This window comes from Arthroderma uncinatum (assembly GCF_011692745.1).
Source record: "Arthroderma uncinatum strain CBS 119779 chromosome Unknown scaffold1, whole genome shotgun sequence".
Classification (NCBI taxonomy): Eukaryota; Fungi; Ascomycota; class Eurotiomycetes; order Onygenales; family Arthrodermataceae; genus Arthroderma; species Arthroderma uncinatum.
This window is the reverse complement of record NW_022983863.1, coordinates 243,939-260,911: the sequence shown is the minus strand read 5'-3', so window position 1 is coordinate 260,911 and position 16,973 is coordinate 243,939. Positions and strand designations below refer to the sequence as shown.

General features: G+C 48.8%; 5 protein-coding genes and 1 non-coding gene across 6 annotated transcripts; 1 reads left to right on the top strand and 5 right to left on the bottom strand.

Annotated features, from left to right (window-relative positions):
• Positions 1 to 503: 503 nt before the first annotated feature.
• GIQ15_00085 (kinesin family protein) lies at positions 504 to 5,426 on the bottom strand (the record flags this gene model as incomplete). Its single annotated transcript, XM_033547502.1, has 8 exons — positions 504 to 2,072; positions 2,132 to 2,373; positions 2,425 to 2,541; positions 2,696 to 3,121; positions 3,844 to 4,214; positions 4,272 to 4,855; positions 4,913 to 5,019; positions 5,075 to 5,426. The coding sequence occupies 8 exons, from the start codon at positions 5,424 to 5,426 to the stop codon at positions 504 to 506; spliced, it is 3,768 nt and encodes a 1,255-aa protein (XP_033408453.1).
• A 1,111-nt stretch (positions 5,427 to 6,537) lies between these two features.
• On the bottom strand, positions 6,538 to 6,611 carry GIQ15_t0001. Its single transcript has one exon. It is a non-coding gene; the product is annotated as a tRNA-Arg (tRNA).
• A 151-nt stretch (positions 6,612 to 6,762) lies between these two features.
• Positions 6,763 to 7,647, bottom strand: GIQ15_00084 (uncharacterized protein; the record flags this gene model as incomplete). The annotated part of the gene is made up of 2 exons (XM_033547501.1): positions 6,763 to 7,382; positions 7,458 to 7,647. The coding sequence occupies 2 exons, from the start codon at positions 7,645 to 7,647 to the stop codon at positions 6,763 to 6,765; spliced, it is 810 nt and encodes a 269-aa protein (XP_033408452.1).
• A 524-nt stretch (positions 7,648 to 8,171) lies between these two features.
• On the bottom strand, positions 8,172 to 9,221 carry GIQ15_00083 (metalloprotease 1; the record flags this gene model as incomplete). The annotated part of the gene is made up of 5 exons (XM_033547500.1): positions 8,172 to 8,250; positions 8,309 to 8,477; positions 8,543 to 8,687; positions 8,748 to 8,957; positions 9,009 to 9,221. 5 exons carry the CDS (start codon positions 9,219 to 9,221, stop codon positions 8,172 to 8,174), a joined length of 816 nt encoding a protein of 271 aa, XP_033408451.1.
• A 1,480-nt stretch (positions 9,222 to 10,701) lies between these two features.
• Positions 10,702 to 11,220, bottom strand: GIQ15_00082 (uncharacterized protein; the record flags this gene model as incomplete). Its single annotated transcript, XM_033547499.1, has 2 exons — positions 10,702 to 10,950; positions 11,023 to 11,220. 2 exons carry the CDS (start codon positions 11,218 to 11,220, stop codon positions 10,702 to 10,704), a joined length of 447 nt encoding a protein of 148 aa, XP_033408450.1.
• Positions 11,221 to 12,659: 1,439 nt separating this feature from the next.
• Positions 12,660 to 15,163, top strand: GIQ15_00081 (iron-sulfur clusters transporter atm1; the record flags this gene model as incomplete). The annotated part of the gene is made up of 7 exons (XM_033547498.1): positions 12,660 to 13,046; positions 13,102 to 13,161; positions 13,220 to 13,334; positions 13,407 to 13,675; positions 13,734 to 14,780; positions 14,859 to 15,075; positions 15,135 to 15,163. The coding sequence occupies 7 exons, from the start codon at positions 12,660 to 12,662 to the stop codon at positions 15,161 to 15,163; spliced, it is 2,124 nt and encodes a 707-aa protein (XP_033408449.1).
• Between the last annotated feature and the right edge of the window lie 1,810 nt (positions 15,164 to 16,973).

Sequence of the window (16,973 nt, the reverse complement as noted above, 5' to 3'; positions counted from 1 at the left end):
TGGTGCTGGGGGGTTCGCGGGAAGATAGCTGTGTCAAGGGCCGTTCAGTATCAATCGTCATGTGGGCAGCGGCGAGGGGCTTTTGGTGGGAACCTACTGTGTACTTTCTAGAGAGTGAACATCAGCGGTTCAGCAGGCTTTCGTTTCTCGTAGACAGGACGATAGTAGCAAGGTCAGGCCGCCGTGGGCCCTGGACAAGCTGTTCTGCGAGTGTGAGCGTCGTGGTGAGGGTGTTGATGCTGTTGGCGATGCTTATATTCAACTTGTTCTTGGGGTTTACGGTGGCCTTTCTTGTCTACGGCCTCGGCCAATCACGGCGCGAGCCTCGCTTCTACTCTTTTCTCCGTACTCGATCTATTTCTCTGTCTTTTATATATTTATTTAGATAGCTGTCCTTTATTTAGAGCTGTCCTTTCTAGGCAGCAGCTTTAATATGTTGAGTGATAATGGAAGTGATGCTATATGCAGATATCATATACCGGAACGCCTCGCTAATGCAGCAGCTAAATGTGAAAACCAGTTGCTATCGGACGCAAAGGAGGAAGAATAGTTCCATTCCTCATGCTTTCGACCGTCCTCGACCCTACTCCCTTCATCTTTGCAAGCGCAGCCAGGCTGTGAAGGCGGACGTGGCCTTCTTCGTTGTCCATCTCACATAGACAGTTGACGATGCCTTCTGCCCTTTTCACTCCAACTCCTCGAAGGAGCTTGATCCGTTCGATGTCTCGTGTATTGATCACGGAGAGGATATGCGAGGAGCGTGGCGAGATCTCTCCGTCAGATACTCCCTCCGAATGCCCCGAGGATGGCTCACGGGTGAGTAAAAGGGCTTTGGGACGTAGTTGTTTAGTAGAAGCATGAACGGTATGCTCTGCTTCACTAAGTTCCTCGTCAGATCCCCCGTATCGCTCATCCTCGTCCCCGTATTTGCGTTTCTCTCCAGTGCTTGATGCACCCGACAGGGCCTTTTTGGCTATCTTCTTATTTTTCAGTGCCTCGATCTTGAGGGCCAGCTTTCCGTTGTTTGGGAAGAACGGCTGGGCGAGCTGATACATCCTCAAGGCAGACGAATATTCACCACGGGCTTGGTGTTGTTTGGCCATGAGCAGATAGGACAATCCTTCCGCTCTGCAATCTTCTGTCCCGTCGATTCGCTGCTCCAGAAGCTCAAGCCGACGCTGCATTTGCTCGTTCATCTCCTTGGACTGAGCCAACATGCTTTCCTGATGAGACTTGCTCTGAGTCTCAGGTACATCTAGCTGGCGAGCGGAAAGTACCTCTCGAACTTTCTTCTCGACGAGCTCCTCAAATTTTGTAGCTGACATGCTACTCATACCATGCCGGTGGGGGGTATCGTCTGTTCGAGCAACCTTGAACGGTCGAGAGGTTGGCTGCAGGCCGTTCCCGAGCCTCCGCTTCAACGGTGACTTTCGTCTGGGAGCGTCGGAGATGCTCGCTTTGGCGGTATTCTTAGCCTGGGACATGTCGGTATATACCGCGAAGGCTTTGGCCGGCTTGCCATCAGATGGCTTCCGAGCTTCAGAGGTCACCGCTGCAATGTTGGCATTTATCGATGCCGCGAGGGGTCTTAGAGGCTGTCTCTTCGCTTCTGGGCCACCTGCGGGATGCAGACGGCCTGCTACCGGTCGTGGCGGGCCTTTGAACATCGGCTCATTTTCTATCTCTCGCGATTCGATCTTCTTCGTCCGGTTGGCAAAGTTGAGCGAGCTCAAGGTGTCAAGATGGAACGATCGGACGGGAGCAAGGTTTAGAATCATAATCGTGAGGCCGTTATTTTGGCCTAATCCTAAGATTCTAGTCATCTTAGACTCCCGGTAGGGGACCCTCGCCTGCTTCTTGTTGATAGCTTCAACGCACTGCGCCAAAACAAACAAGCTTCTGTTGATGCTTGCTGATTCTACCATCCTCTCCTTGCCATTCTCCGTACGACGATTGTCTTCAGAGCCCGCAAGATCAATACAGGATGCAGTGCTGACCCGTATCTGCTCTCCAGTGGTCACCGTTAACTTTACAGAGAGTATTGCATGCGATCTCGAGGAATGGGCGTTGAGCTGTCAAAATTTCAATGTTAATAAACGGGTCATATCAATCACACCATCGATGATCTCACCTTTGTTGCAGACGTTGACCTGTTCATATTGGCCTGGTCATAAACAACTTCAAACTCCTTTAGGCTGGTGCAAGGCCGTTCCGTCAATCCCACGACAACGGTCTTTACCCCGTTGTCTCTCAAAGGCAAACCGGACGGAGTCCTCTTTTCCACCGGCTCAAAGAGATCGAATATCTTGTCGTTATATATTTCGTAGTAGCTCATGGCGACCTCGACCTGCGTTCGTCCTTCCGAATCCCGTTCTATTTTGCGACAGCGTCTATATATTCCGCTCAAAAGCCGTGGGATTACACCGCGATCCGCCAAACTCTTGCCGCCTCGCATCGTGTGCGTCTTCCCAGTTCCCGTAACACCGTATGCGAAGAGGGTGATATCAAACCCATTGAACAGGTGTTTAATAGTAGGCGCCACTGAAATAACAACAACAAAGCCAAAAAGGAGAACCAGTTAATTCCAAATTCCATATTTTGATAATGTATATATGTCTCCTCTTTAATCCCAAGGTAATGAAGAGATCCATCCCCGCCCAACCAACAGAGCAATATAGAAGAAAACAAGACTGACCTTCTGCATCAAAGAGTTCCTGCTGGGTTGCAGTGCCATCGTACACCGAATGGAACTTGAAGCTGAAGTCCTCCCCTTCGTTCCTGGGATTCGGTATCCTAACTACCGTCGCCTTCTCACCCGACGTATCGGTATTGTCGTCCTTCCTTCCCTTCCCTTTCTTCGCCTTCACTGGCTTTTCGTTTTCTTTGGACTTCGAGATAGCTTCATTCCCACTCTGTAACGCGGTCTGCGATATGGGTGAAGTCGACAGGGGTTGAACAATCACATCGCACTCCCTCTCCGTTTTCAGGAGAGGTCTGATGCGAGCGATGACTTGAACGCTCATGTTCGAAGATTCTCTGGATGTGTTCGCGATCCTGTCCTTGTCCGTCCGCGAAATTGCAAATTGTCCGTCAGGGCTGAGCTCGTTCGCGATGCCAATGGCTAGTGAAAATCGAGAGCAAGAGTATAACAAGAGAAAGAGAATCGTAAAAAGTGATTAGCGATAGAAGTCAATGTTGTCTCGGTCAGTATTCAGTTGGTTGAGCCTCAAAAACACGGGTGAATCGACTCGCAGAAAGGGAAACGCCGCGATGCAAAAAGAACAGACGAAAAGACAAAGGGAAGACACGAAAGGGAAGGCCGGTTCACTGGGCGCAATATCGCTCTGCTTCGAGCGTCTCTACTCTTTCGTCTCAGCAAAGGAGAAAGGCGAGTTCCGTTGTGCTCTGTTCGTGTTGCATTGTGTGGATGGCGCAGATTCGTTGTCCGGGCAACCAGAACAACGCTTATGTACTGAGGCCTCTACGACCTTTAACGGCGCCTAATCATGGAGAACAAGTACATATATTGTGATTATGACTTCTAACATATGTTGTATTAATATATATGCTGCCATAACGGCGGGAGGGACTTGGTTCCTTCATGTCAACCTCATTATAACCGTTTCATCCCTTCCCTAACGCTAAAATGCTATAAAAAACCGGAACACGAGTATATACGTATAAACCGACAAGGACGCCCAAAGATGCTGAGTAAATATAAAGATATAACAGACCAACCTCATTTTCTCCCCTTTGACCAGAGGGATTAGATACTAGAGGATTAGATCTTCGTCATGATGGCTGTTCCAGCCAGCCTCACTCGGGTGAAAACGAAAAACATACTCCCGGCAAGCAGCATCGAGCCGGAAAACACTTGCATTCTCCAATAATCGCCATGGGCGACATCTGGGACCAAGGATCCCCCAACAGGGTTTCCCAGCAATACGGCGATAGAAACCGTGGCAAACATGGTTCCGCTTCGTACACCGATCTTGCGCACGTCTGATATATGGGCGATAAGACTGGGCGGCAAGGATACGAGGGAACCGGATGCAAAGCCAAAGAGGATTGCAAAGAGTACATCTGGTGCGGTGCCGCGAGACGGTAGCCATACGGCAAAGACCACGATGACACTGAAGAATGACATTATAATTACGACGTTGAACAGCCCCATGCGGTCAGCTAGGTAACCTGGGATGGTTCGGCCAAGGATGCTAATTATAAGGTTAGCATATCATTTTGATATATTGGATACAAAGGGAGAGCATTACCTTGCTGCGTTGAATATCGAAACAAGGTAGCCGGCAAGGCTATCAGGGACGCCATACCTCCTGGCGTGAAGGACCAAGAAGGTGAAGGGCAAGAACATGCCGAAGCAGTAGATGAAGGTTGCCGCGGTAAGCAGGACGAACGGCACCTCCATGAAGGGCGTAAAGAACTCCTTGAACACCAGCGGCGTAGGATGCGGTGGGATTCTTGATCTGACGCAGCTGCAAGCAACGGCGCACAATGCAAGTATCAAGAAGGCACAAGTACGCATAGCCCATGCGAAACCTATCATGGGGATAAGTTTGTTGATCATGATTGGCATGATAATGCCTCCCAGACTTGAGCCACTGGCAACGATACCCACGGCCAGGGCTCGTCGCTTGTAGAACCAAGTGACGGTACTGTTCATCGTTGGGTAGAAGAGAAAGCCGGCACCGAGGGGACTGCAAATACCCTGTGCCAGGAGGAACTGATAATATTCAGTAGAGAGAGAGGTCATCATTAGACCAAACACATGGAACGCTGACCCGGCGATCAGAAGATATCGTGGGCCATAACTATCGAACCCTTTGCCGCATGCCGGTGCCTGGTAACATGTTATTAGCTGTTTCTTCAATTTGAGGAGCAATAAATCGAGACATACGACAAGATACATCATGAAAAGCTCGAGTGAAGGGATCCAGGCCACCGAGCTTGGTGAGTATGATTTCAAGTCGTGTGTCTGGTAGTAGTCCTGGAAGATACCAACGCCTATTCGCAATGTTAGCATCACACCGATATACGTTGACATCTAAAGAAAACTCACAGTTGATCCATCCAAAACTGACGAACAAGGCGCAGAACCCTCCAAAGACGACTGTCCATGCCTCTGTCCCGCCGTCTGGATAAGAGCTTGGATCCATCATTGGATCTTTGGGCAGCGCCTCTATATCATGGCCGTGTTCGACGTCCGTCTCGTCGCCTGAAGCCATTCCGTGAGCATCTTCTAGATTTCTACCATTCACGATACTTTCCTCATCCTTGTCGCTCTCCCAAGCGGTGTTGTTCGTGGTTCCGAACCAGGCGTGTTGTGTTATGGTAGAGGCCAACGAGCCGATAGACTGCGAGCGAGCATACATCTGCATCTCTCTATCATCATACGCTGCCGTTTTCCCCATTGTGCCGGACCTTGTGTGTATGTGAATACGATGAGCTGGAACTTTTTGGCTCACTCTGTTCTTCTAATCGCACCATTCAACTGGGAGCGTCAGGAAGAGGAATTCCGAGGGAAGGAAGGGCTACTGCAATACGTGAGGTAATAGATTTATCTCGCCGGACGCACGCCGTATAAGGTACGGTACAATAAGCAAATAAACAAACAGCCTCGCCAGCAGAGGAAGAAAAAGCGATCACTCGAGGCATGGCCGCAATCCAACGGTGTTTTTTGCTCGACCACTGGCCGAACACCCGAAAAACACCCGCTTTAAGCATCCGGGCGAAATGAACCAGGGTTCAAGCCGCGAGTCCGCGACAAGTTGACATCCAACGAGATGGCGATGGACCAGGGTGCGTGGAGCCGCCAAGTGGGAAACTTGGGCAGAGTTTCGGTGTCAATCATGCTCTCAGCACCCTGGGTATATGTGCGGAAGGGTTGGGCGTTAAGCTCGAGCTCGAGACATGAGTTTGTAGGATGTAGCATCATCCTGCACCCTATCCCCAGAGAAGAACCAGGGAAACGAGGAAGTTTCTTCCCGCGTCGGCAAATCCACCCAGCGGCTTGAAGTAAATACGGCCAAACTTACTTCGCCAGAGCCTCATGGAAGCAATAGAAAGGGCCTCTCGAGAGCCACGATCATATGGACTTCGATCATATGGATGCACTTGGGGCAGCATCCAGGGGTTCCATCGAGTGTCGGCCCCTGCTGGCGGCTAGACGCTGCGTTATCGGATCCAAATGCCAGGGGTTTCTCCCAAGGGACCAAGGCGTATCAAGGCTTCGTATTCACGGCCATGCCCTGCAGCGAAGCGCAGCGTGATGTCGAGATGGAAGATCGACCTCTATATGGACCAGTGTCTGGATGGTGAAACTGTGGCTGACTTGGCCGTGTGTGTGAGCAGACCTGTAACAGACGCTTGTCCTGAGATCGTCCACTCCAAACAGTCTCTTGGCCATCTTCTAGTCACAGTAAGCATGGCTCAAAGAATAAAAGAATATAAAAAGAAAGGAAAGGGAGAATATAAAAAGGAATATAAAAAGACAAAGAAAATGAAAAAAAAAAAAAAAAGAAATGACCGACGCAGGACTCGAACCTGCAATCTCCTGATTCGTAGTCAGGCGCCTTAACCAATTGGGCCAGTCGGCCTGTTTTGTTGCATGGTCGGAGCCGACACTTCCTGATACTCAAGATGCATGCCAGGAGGACATCTTGATATCAAACAACCTAGGAGTATATCTGTCAGTACTTATTACGCCGTATACTACACGGTCATGAGGATTAGGAGAGGCAGAGTTCTTCATCGTGGTTCAAACGCACGAACGACGAATCCGGTGCCACCGACGATGACAGTTCGACCGGGCGTACGCCAGAGCTCTCCTCCCTCTCCGCTGAATGCCAGAGCCTCGCCAGCTGCTGCTACGAGTGATGGAAGACTCTCTGCCTCGTCTCCGACCGCGTACTTGACGACGGCGTCCTGTCCGGTGCTGGCATCCCACGTCTCCCTCCGCCCAGAGACCTCTCCCCCAACCTTTGTCACCGTCCATGCCCCGTCGAGCTGCTCCCTCTTATACCACTGGGCCTGTCCCAAAGCGATATAATGGCCTGGCACGCGAGCCAGAAACGTCTTCGCCACCCTGACTTCCCTTTCGTCCTGTCCCAGGGTCGATAGGGGAGGAAGCATCTCCTCAGACTCTAGAATCCACGAATAACCCTGTCCTTCTGGTGTGGTCTCGGGAAGCTCGATCTTCCTCCATATCTCTTCATATTCGCGGACCGGAGCTCCAGGTAGATCCTGGTGAGCCATCTTTCCACTCTCGAAGTCGTCTCCGTTGGGCAGCACCTTGAACGTGCCTATGTCGGCCGTGTCGAAGAGCTGGAGCGAGTCGATGGCATGGGTGAAGACGACGACGGCTGTGTCTTGGTATAAGTTATTAGGTAGCAGTCCCGGTGAGTTCGTAGTTCCAACACGTATAGGTCAAAGGTCTGTCTTACGCGGTGATGCGCTTTCAACTATCCTTTGCCCTGCCATCGCCCAAGCTATCTTCCCGGATTCAAGCTCGATCCGTAGGTCGACATACCACCCGCCCACGGAGAGCGAGACCGTGTCCGTCGATTCGAACGCAGGCTCTGGGGGCCATCTCATCGACACGCGAGCAGAGATGTTTGCCGTGCCTGGAGCCATGGTATAGATATGGTACTGTAGGCTCTTACCAGTCTTTAGTGGAGGATGCTGCTACTTAGAAGACCTTAGGCACTTCTTAGTGGTGAGAACTACCCCGCTCCTCCCCGCGAAGATCTTCGGATAGTCGCTTTTTCTTTTTAAAGACGGACTGGGAGGATGTTATCGACAGGTTCAAGGGGTAAACGTTGATCAGTTATATGGTAAATCCTATACAAAGAGAGAAGTTGTTAAACCCTTGCCTGTCTATCCATGTCCCTGTCAATATCACCAGGGACCATATCTATATCGAAGACCACAACACCCTATGTTGCAGGTTCGCTCTACGGTTGGATAACGATGCCATGTTGGATACGATGCAATGTCGTATAAACAGGTTAATTTGCCCATATGGTGGGTTATATATGTACTTTCGATCCTTCTTCAGACTATATACACGTGCCACTGGCACGAAGAACCGCTTCATCACTCTCGAGTCATCCTAATGTTACAAGCTCAGCTCGTAAATCATGCACGCCTGGACCAATTTAGTTGCCAGCACGGAATTGCTGCCACATCATCTGCATTCTAGCTTGTTGCATGGGGGTGAATTCGTTCATGCATGGGCTGGAATTGAACAGTTAGTCTTGGTCTACTTGTGAAATAGATATAGGGTAGAACCTACTCGTCACTGTAGTCCATGTAGTTGTGGATAGAGTCGACACCCTCTTGTGGGCAAGAGTCCTTGCCCTGTGGGCAGCCGCTGGTCTTCTCACCCTGGACTGGGGTGTCCGCAACCATATCACCGTCCTTTTGGCAGTTTCCTTGCTCCTCGTTGAAGACGTGGTAGAGACCTGGTAGAAAACACGTTAGATACCGTAGAAATGGAACATGTGGTGGCTAGAGCCCGAGAACGTACCCATAAAGTGTCCGACTTCGTGGGTGGTGGTCTTTCCCTCGTTGAATGGGGCCGTCTCGCCGCCGGGGACGGAGCCAGAAAGGATAACACATCCATCGACAAGCTTGTCGTTCTCGCTGGGGCTAGCCTTGGGGAAGTAGCAGAACTATAACACGTTGATTAGTTTAGGCATGGTTTTAATATGTCATAAAAAGGATATACATACACCAAGGAGGCCGCCCTCAAGGTTGGGGGCAAAGTAGACGTTGAGGGAGGAGTAAGTTCCCTTTCGAAGAGCTCGCTTCATGCCGGTCTCGTCACCGCCAGCGGCCCAGTTGGAGTTGTCGGTTCGGCTGGTGTCCATGAGCTTGAAGCTGATGCCAGCAGGTCCATAGTTGTCGTTCATGACAGCGAGTTGTTCAGCCAAAGTCTCGTCCTGTAAACTTATTAGACAATTACCCAAGTGCCAATGCTAGAGCTGTCATACCGAAATTTCACCCTTTGAGCCATCGGTGATGACATGGAAATAGGTCTCGACGGAGATGTTGGCCTTGACATGGTGACCTGAAGCTGAGGCAACAGCAAGAGCTTCCTTCGACTCCTTTGCAAAGGTTCGGTGGGGGATAGCTCCACAGATACGCTCTGCGGCAGCAACAGTGCTAAGAGCAGCTATGCTCGAAAGGAGAACGGAGAAACGCATCTTGAAGAGAGGGAATGTAGGAAGAGGAGCTTAGGAAGAGGAGCTTGGAATGTCTAGAGGATGATTTCTAGAAAGAAGAAGAAGAAGAAGGAGAGAAAGACTGTGAGGGGGTCCATTCTTTTATAACCAGCCCCGTCACGCCTGACGGTTTATATCCCAGGCACGGAACGTAGCATTGAGAAATAAACATCGAGTCATTTTACACATGCATTGATCCGTTTTGACCGTGTGAGATTAATCCTGTCTCGGGGTATCCAGCACCGTATCTGATAGGGGTATACTGGAAGGGCCCGGACCCGGCCATAACCGCACAAATGGCAGAGACAGGAACCAGAAACAGTTCCAATCGCCCTCGTGCTGCCCAAACTCAGGGCGAAAGGAACCCCCGGCTGATGTTGCGATTCAGTATATGCCAAGTGACTCGGCTACTAGAGGTGCGGTGGAGTTCATGCAAGGAGCAACGGGACTTTAAAAAAGTATAGACGCCGTAAAGGCCGTATAAGGTATCATCATAGCGCGAGCGTTCATCTGTGCCTAGATGCTGAGATCTAGACGCGAGACGAAGAACCGTTGATATATATAGTAGGCATATATCTATATATTCTCTGCTGGAGTAGCTTTGTCAATCCTGATCCGCAAGAGAGCAGAAGCGGTACCTCATCCGGTATGGTGCGACTCCAGATCGCCGCCCGTCACAATGCCAGAAGAATCTGCGAGTAACAAGTATTTGGACACATCAATTGCCTAATACGGGGCCCTGGCCGGGCGATCGCGTGTTGAGACGTGGGGATTTCGGGGCCCCTAGAGGGTTTCATGAGGTGAAGGGAGCAAAGGAACGTTCTATCTGCACCCCATATTCACTCCACACCAAGCCGCTAGATAGACAAGCAAGTTATCTTGTTATCTGCACTGTGAGTAGCGGCCATCCGGTACCATGACGTGGTCGGGGAAACGCCTGCCGAGGCTTCAGCATAGGGGGAAGCCCTTGTCCCGTGTCGCGAAAAGTGTAAGTAATTTCCGGCCCAGTATCAGAGCGTAGTCTTTGGGTGTCATCGAAGGCCTCGTCTAAATGACCCGCAGCCACTGGAAACGCCTGAAACAAGTGGAAGCGTGCGGAAGTATATAAATAGGCATGCTCCGTGTGTATAAATAAAACGTCGTGCCCTGCAAGGAAGTGTGATATAGAGGAAGAGAGGTTGAAGGTCGTCGTCGATTCCTCTGATTAGTAAGCACATAAGATCAGCCCCTTAATCACGTGATGAAGCATGGATATATATATAAGGTTTTCTTGGCGTGTATCTTGGCATATATGATTATGTAAGTTAGACTGCGCCAAAGGGAGGAGGTAAAAGAAAGATGCATGCTATATCGACACAGAGCTGTATGATGATGATAGTAATAATAATACACGGACCGTCTGAAAGAAAGGCAGGCAATCCTCCTTTTGTCTCTTCCAGCACCCGCCAGCTATGGAGGGAATCTATTCGGCTGGCTTGATGTCGACCTTCCCATCCCGGTGAACGCTGGCGATGCTCTGTCGTGGGTGGTCACCCTTGGTCGTAGACTGATGAGACGCGGTGTCCTCTGCAGACGACACAGCGGTTGCTTCTACAGCCGCCCTGGTGACACCAGGAGTCGCATCGGCAATCTCGTTGACCTCGTGGTCGGCTAGGATGTCGTTAATCCGTGCAGCTCGAGATTGCACGAGGAGGGTCGTCGGCCCATGGAACTGTAAAAAGAGCTATTTCGGATGGTGAGACAAGGGACCTGAATATCAAGGCGGGATGGTTAAGTCACTTACCCGATCACCCCATATCGTTCTCCTCGTCCACGTTCGTAATGTGTGAAAGATTCTCATTGCTGCCATCCAGGTGTCCGACTTGGATAAGTTCTGCACCAGGTTGGTATTCGATAGCCGCTGCCCTACGCCAAGGTTAGGGACCTGGAATCTGAGCGTTGTCGACTTGAATCTATAGGGCTGTGGGGGTTTCGGCGTCATCGTATAGGCGACGACGTTGCTTATCGTGGTATATATTAGTTGACGGCCAGTGACACTTATACCGGCTTGACATACCTTGGGTGAGCAATATACTGTTCCCCGTCCTTCAAATCTATCGAGTATATCTGGCCCTTCCCAACCAATGCAATAAGACCTCGTCCTGTCACTTCGGAGTTACCCCAATGTGTCAAACTCTTCACGAGTTAGCTTGCTCCTCAACTACAGTATCTCGAGGTCGCAGCATGGCTAACACACCAATTGGTTATTAAATCTCGGTTTTATCGTCAACGAATGGCCAGTCCACGCAAGAAGGGCGTTCCGCTGAGCCAACATCCAATCCACGGTGCCATTGAGTTGAAGGAGAGCAAGTGACGTTATCGGCGACTGGACCGAAATCAACGCAGAGACGGGGCTAGCAGAGGATATCTATACAAGTCACATAGAGTTAGAATCAACTATTATAGTGGGAAATCGAAGGGATATCTCACTCTTTGGTATAAGAACGGAATTCCTAGTGCTGCTCGACGGAATGGCTCTAGGACCCGCAGGGTAGAAACAACCTTCATAACAATTTAGCCATTTATTCCAAGAGTCCGCCTGTAATATGATAACCGTACATTTTCTGCCTTCCCACTCAGTCCCACAAGGGTTCCACGCCTTGTATATAGATTCTGGGATGCGGAGAGCGACACGGAAAGAAGGGAATACGGCGAACCGACGACTTCGAATTTGGCATCTTTATTATCGGTCAGCTCGGATTCTCAATAGCTTTTGATAAAAATGAATGGCTGGATATAATAACCGGGAGATATTGCAGAGTTAGTGGTCGTTGAAGCAGAGTGGAAATTTCCGTTCGTCACTGAATTGAGTTGACTGCTTGGTATGGCTTGGATATGGATGTGTCTCTGCGCGCCGGATCGCGGACTCAGCCTGAGATGGTTCGACGGCCAAACTCCGCTTCTGGGTATTGATCGCCTCATGGCCGCGATAGTGTATACCGCAAGCTGAGCAGCAACTCAATGCCTGCCCTCTGCTATGAAATATCAAGTATTCCGATTGACAGTGATGCCCTGGAATGTTTCTTGGTGTTGAAAACATGACGATGCAAACAAACAAGACAAACAAGCTCGATAAAGTCAACGGCAGCGTGGGAAATCGATCATCACGCAAAAGCAACGCCGAATTGTTAAAACCTGTCGAGCTTCGGATAATTGTCTTAAGCTGATTATTCGCTTCTGTGCCGTCCAGGAGGGCTCTACAGCGTCTCCGGTAAGTGCGCCATATGTTTATTAAAGGGTCACGTTCTAACGCTCAGTCTTACAGATCGAGGTCCGTCCATTGAATCGCCCTATCATGACATCATGAATATTCGATAGATCTGGATAATCGTGGGAATATTTATGTTGCATTTGTTGCGGGACGCGCAGCCCTGAGACGACATGCTTCTGCGAACCGCGCAATTGCAATGTCGCATTGCGCCACAAAACTTTTATAGATCTCGTCTTTCCCTCGCCAGCCCGCTCAACCTGGGATCGAATCGCTATGGCGCACTACGATGCACATTCACAACGAGAGGAAGCCTGTCCAAGGACCAACCTGCCGGTACGCAAGAGAAGGGCGGGCCGCTTACCACAACTCCAACGACAAGAAGTACTGCTACCATCGACGTAAAGAGTACGGGAGGAAAGAAGGATGTCGTTGGCGTCACAAAAGCGGACAGCAAGAAGCCGGGTGCCTTGCTATCCGAGACTAATGTTACATCCAAAGAGCAAAGGAAGGTGGACTGGGCTATCATGAAAGAAATGGCGAAGTACCTTTGGCCTAAGGTAGACAATACTTATTTGGCGGTCATTCAAAGCCCGTTTGCTAACTGATAAAAAGGACGATTGGAATACGAAACTTCGGGTTGGGATAGCATTATCTCTGCTCGTTGGAGGAAAAGTTTGTTACCCATACATTTTTAAGATGGTATCATGCAGTCTTAGCTAACTTCTACCAGATTCTAAACGTCCAAGTCCCGTTTTACTTCAAGAACATAGTTGACTCCATGAATGTCGATTTCGCAGCAATAGGCGGGACTGCTTGGACGGTCGGGGGGTCCATGATAATAGCATGTATGCACCGTCCTCATCGTGATTACCTAAACGGCCATTGGCAGGTTATCTAACTAGAGAGCATGAGTTTAGACGGCGTAACGAGAATTGGAGCAACATTGTTTCAAGAATTGCGAAATGCGGTATTCGCAAGCGTTGCCCAAAAGGCCATTCGGAAGGTGGCGCGCGATGTATTCGATCATCTCCTCAGACTTGATTTGAACTTCCATTTGAGCCGCCAGACAGGAGGCCTCACCCGTGCCATCGACAGAGGTACAAAAGGAATCAGCTTTCTGTTGACGTCAATGGTCTTCCATGTGTTCCCAACCGCGTTAGAAATCTCAATGGTTTGCGGTATTTTGGTATGCCGCCTTATATTAGCTTATGTTCAAGGCTTGAATCTCTCTAACAATCTCTTAGACATATCAATATGGCCCAAAGTTTGCTGCAATAACTGCTGCTACCATGTTGGCGTATACAGCATTCACCATTACGACCACGGCTTGGCGAACGAAATTTCGAAAGCAGGCCAACGCTGCCGACAATCAGGGAGCAACGGTAGCAGTTGATTCCCTCATTAATTACGAAGCCGTGAAATACTTCAATAATGAGAAGTTTGAGGTTTCCAGGTATGATCAAGCGCTAAAGAAATACGAAGCCGCATCAATCAAAGTCACGACTTCATTGGCGCTTTTAAACTCCGGCCAAAATTTGATCTTCTCAAGTGCGCTAGCTGCTATGATGTACTTAGCCTCCGATGGCGTGGCTACGGGACAATTAACGGTTGGTGACCTTGTCATGGTTAACCAGTTAGTATTTCAGCTATCGATGCCTCTAAATTTCCTAGGTTCGGTATATCGTGAGCTAAGGCAGTCGTTGATGGACATGGAGACTCTGTTCAATCTCCAAAAGGTCAACATTAACGTCAAAGAGGCTCCCGACGCTAAGCCTTTACAGCTTCGGCAGGGTGGAGAAATCCGCTTCGAGAACGTTACATTTGGATATCTTCCAGATAGACCTATTCTGAAAAATGTCTCCTTCACAATTCCAGCTGGTAAGAAAATTGCTATCGTTGGACCAAGTGGATGTGGGAAGTCAACTATCCTTCGCCTCCTTTTCCGATTCTATGACGTGCACGAGGGTCGTATCTTGATCGATGGCCAAGATATTCGCGGCTTGACTGTAGCCAGTCTAAGAAAAGCCATTGGAGTTGTGCCACAGGACACTCCTTTATTCAATAACACTATTGAGCACAATATCCGATATGGCAAGATTGATGCTACGACTGAAGAGGTTAAAAGGGCTGCACAGCGAGCCCATATCCATGAGCTTATCGAGCGATTGCCTGCAGGATATGATACCCCTGTTGGAGAGCGAGGTATGATGATATCGGGAGGAGAAAAACAGAGGCTAGCAGTGTCACGATTGATATTAAAGGATCCACCATTGCTGTTCTTTGATGAGGCGGTATGTTTACTCTCGTTTCCCCTTTTGCATCTTTAACTTAAACGAATGGAATGTGTTTACTAACCTCCACCGAAACAGACATCCGCCCTCGACACATATACCGAACAGGCGCTACTTCAGAATATAAACAGCATTCTAAAGGACAAGGCGCGGACAAGCGTCTTCGTAGCCCATCGCCTTCGCACAATCTACGATAGCGATCGAATTATTGTCCTAAAGGATGGTCTCGTTGTCGAAAGTGGCAGCCATATTGAGCTCCTAGAACTAGGTGGCGTATATGCAGAGCTGTGGAATAGTAAGTTGTCCTGGAATTAGTTACTTTCGTAACCAACAAACTAACATATCACGAATTAGCTCAAGAGACGGATATCACCAGCTCGTAAGGCACGATATAGGTCAAAATAACATCGGAAGAGGAAAAATAAACATGGTTAAGGAGGATATCGGTGAAGTTATACCCATTTGCGGGAGTTTATTGAACAATTTTTTCCATTCTCAATATATTCATAGAATTTTACGCATAAACGATTTAAAGCAAAGAATATGTTTAGATATGACGGATATCCTGGCAGCCCAGGCTCTTCTCCGTGTGGTATCACCACTGAAGCTCTTAGCCAGTCTAATCCCTCTTTGCTAAATAATAAATAAATGCAATTCATGCGCAATCGAGCCTTATGCAGGCATTATTTACTACAGGGATGCGAGAACTATGAAATCATGTCGGTCATGGGACGCTTACATAATATCTACAAGTGACCGGATTTCTACCCCAGAATCTCGCGGGCTTGCCATCAAGGCAGATCGCCTCGTTCATACTTCCATTTCCCCGGTCCTGCGAGCTCAGTCTCCCTTTTTCTCGTTATTCCAGCGTTCTATCTTCCTTTGACTTCCTGTCTCTTTATTTCTACGGGGAAATTACCATAGTGAACGAATATTCAGATATGCGCGAGCATAGGAATGGACTTCGAAGCCAGCAATTTGAGAACAGAAGATCAGTTCTGGAATGGTGAGACAGCATTCTCTTATAACACTGCTTTTTTGCGTACTCTATATGTGGTCCTATTTCGCTTGTTGGTATGGTTTGCTAACTGAGACGTGCTGGGAGTAGAATTAGACAACGTTCTCAAGCATCAATGCGATTCACATGAGGAAATTGACGACATACTGCGCACGTATTTGTCGTTGCTCGAGAGTTGCAGAGGTACCCAAATCGCCCTTCCAAAGAAGCCACAGTTAGCATATATGGTCATCTAACACGTAGAATTCCCACAGATGACTTTTTTGATATCGATCATGACATTAGCCGATGCACAGACCGGCTCCTGTCATCGTCGCTATTCGCAAATAATGCCGATTATATACGACTACAAATAATATATAGCTTGCTTCAGGTGCATAGCTCCAATTCCGTTTCCGTTCAACGAGAAGTACGAGTACGATGGCCAGGAAACATCCAACTAATCAAGAGTTTTCGATCTATAGGAAGATTCACACGATAATCTACTCGGGATAGTGTCGTTCCTACTCTTCGACGGATGTGAGAATGAGGCTACATTTGAAATGATGTGTGAAGAGGGGGCATTTTGTCGGTTATTGGAGTTGATACAATCGCTACGGGGCGACGACCATTCTGGCAGTGGAGTTGAAGCTAGCCTGCATAGAATGTTGATGGATTTGTTATATGAGATGTCAAGGATCCAGAGAGTCAGGATTGAAGATCTAGGTGAGTTATCGATTGCCACCTTATAAAGTAGTCGTCAGGCCGGGACCATCAGACCTTATTGAGGGTGTGACCTTACTTACCCAATAACTTTATAGTGACGGTGGACGACGGGTTTATAAAGTACCTTTTCCAAATTATTGAGGGACCCCCTGAGGAACTAAACGACCCGTACCATTACCCTGTGATTCGTGTCTTGGTAAGAATGTTCCCAGATTATTATTGTGCAGCCGGTGATGTATATATTCTGACTTGATTGGCATATAGCTGGTCCTCAATGAGCAATTTATGGTATCCAGCCATGATCCTGTCGGAGACAGACCTACAACCGCTCCACTAACGAATAAAGTAATGAAAATCTTATCAATGCATGGTAGTCTTTACAAAACTTTTGGGGAAAATATTATCCTTCTCCTTAACCGCGAAGGTATTGTTCCCCATCCACTCCTCCCAAGGATATTCATATTAATCGT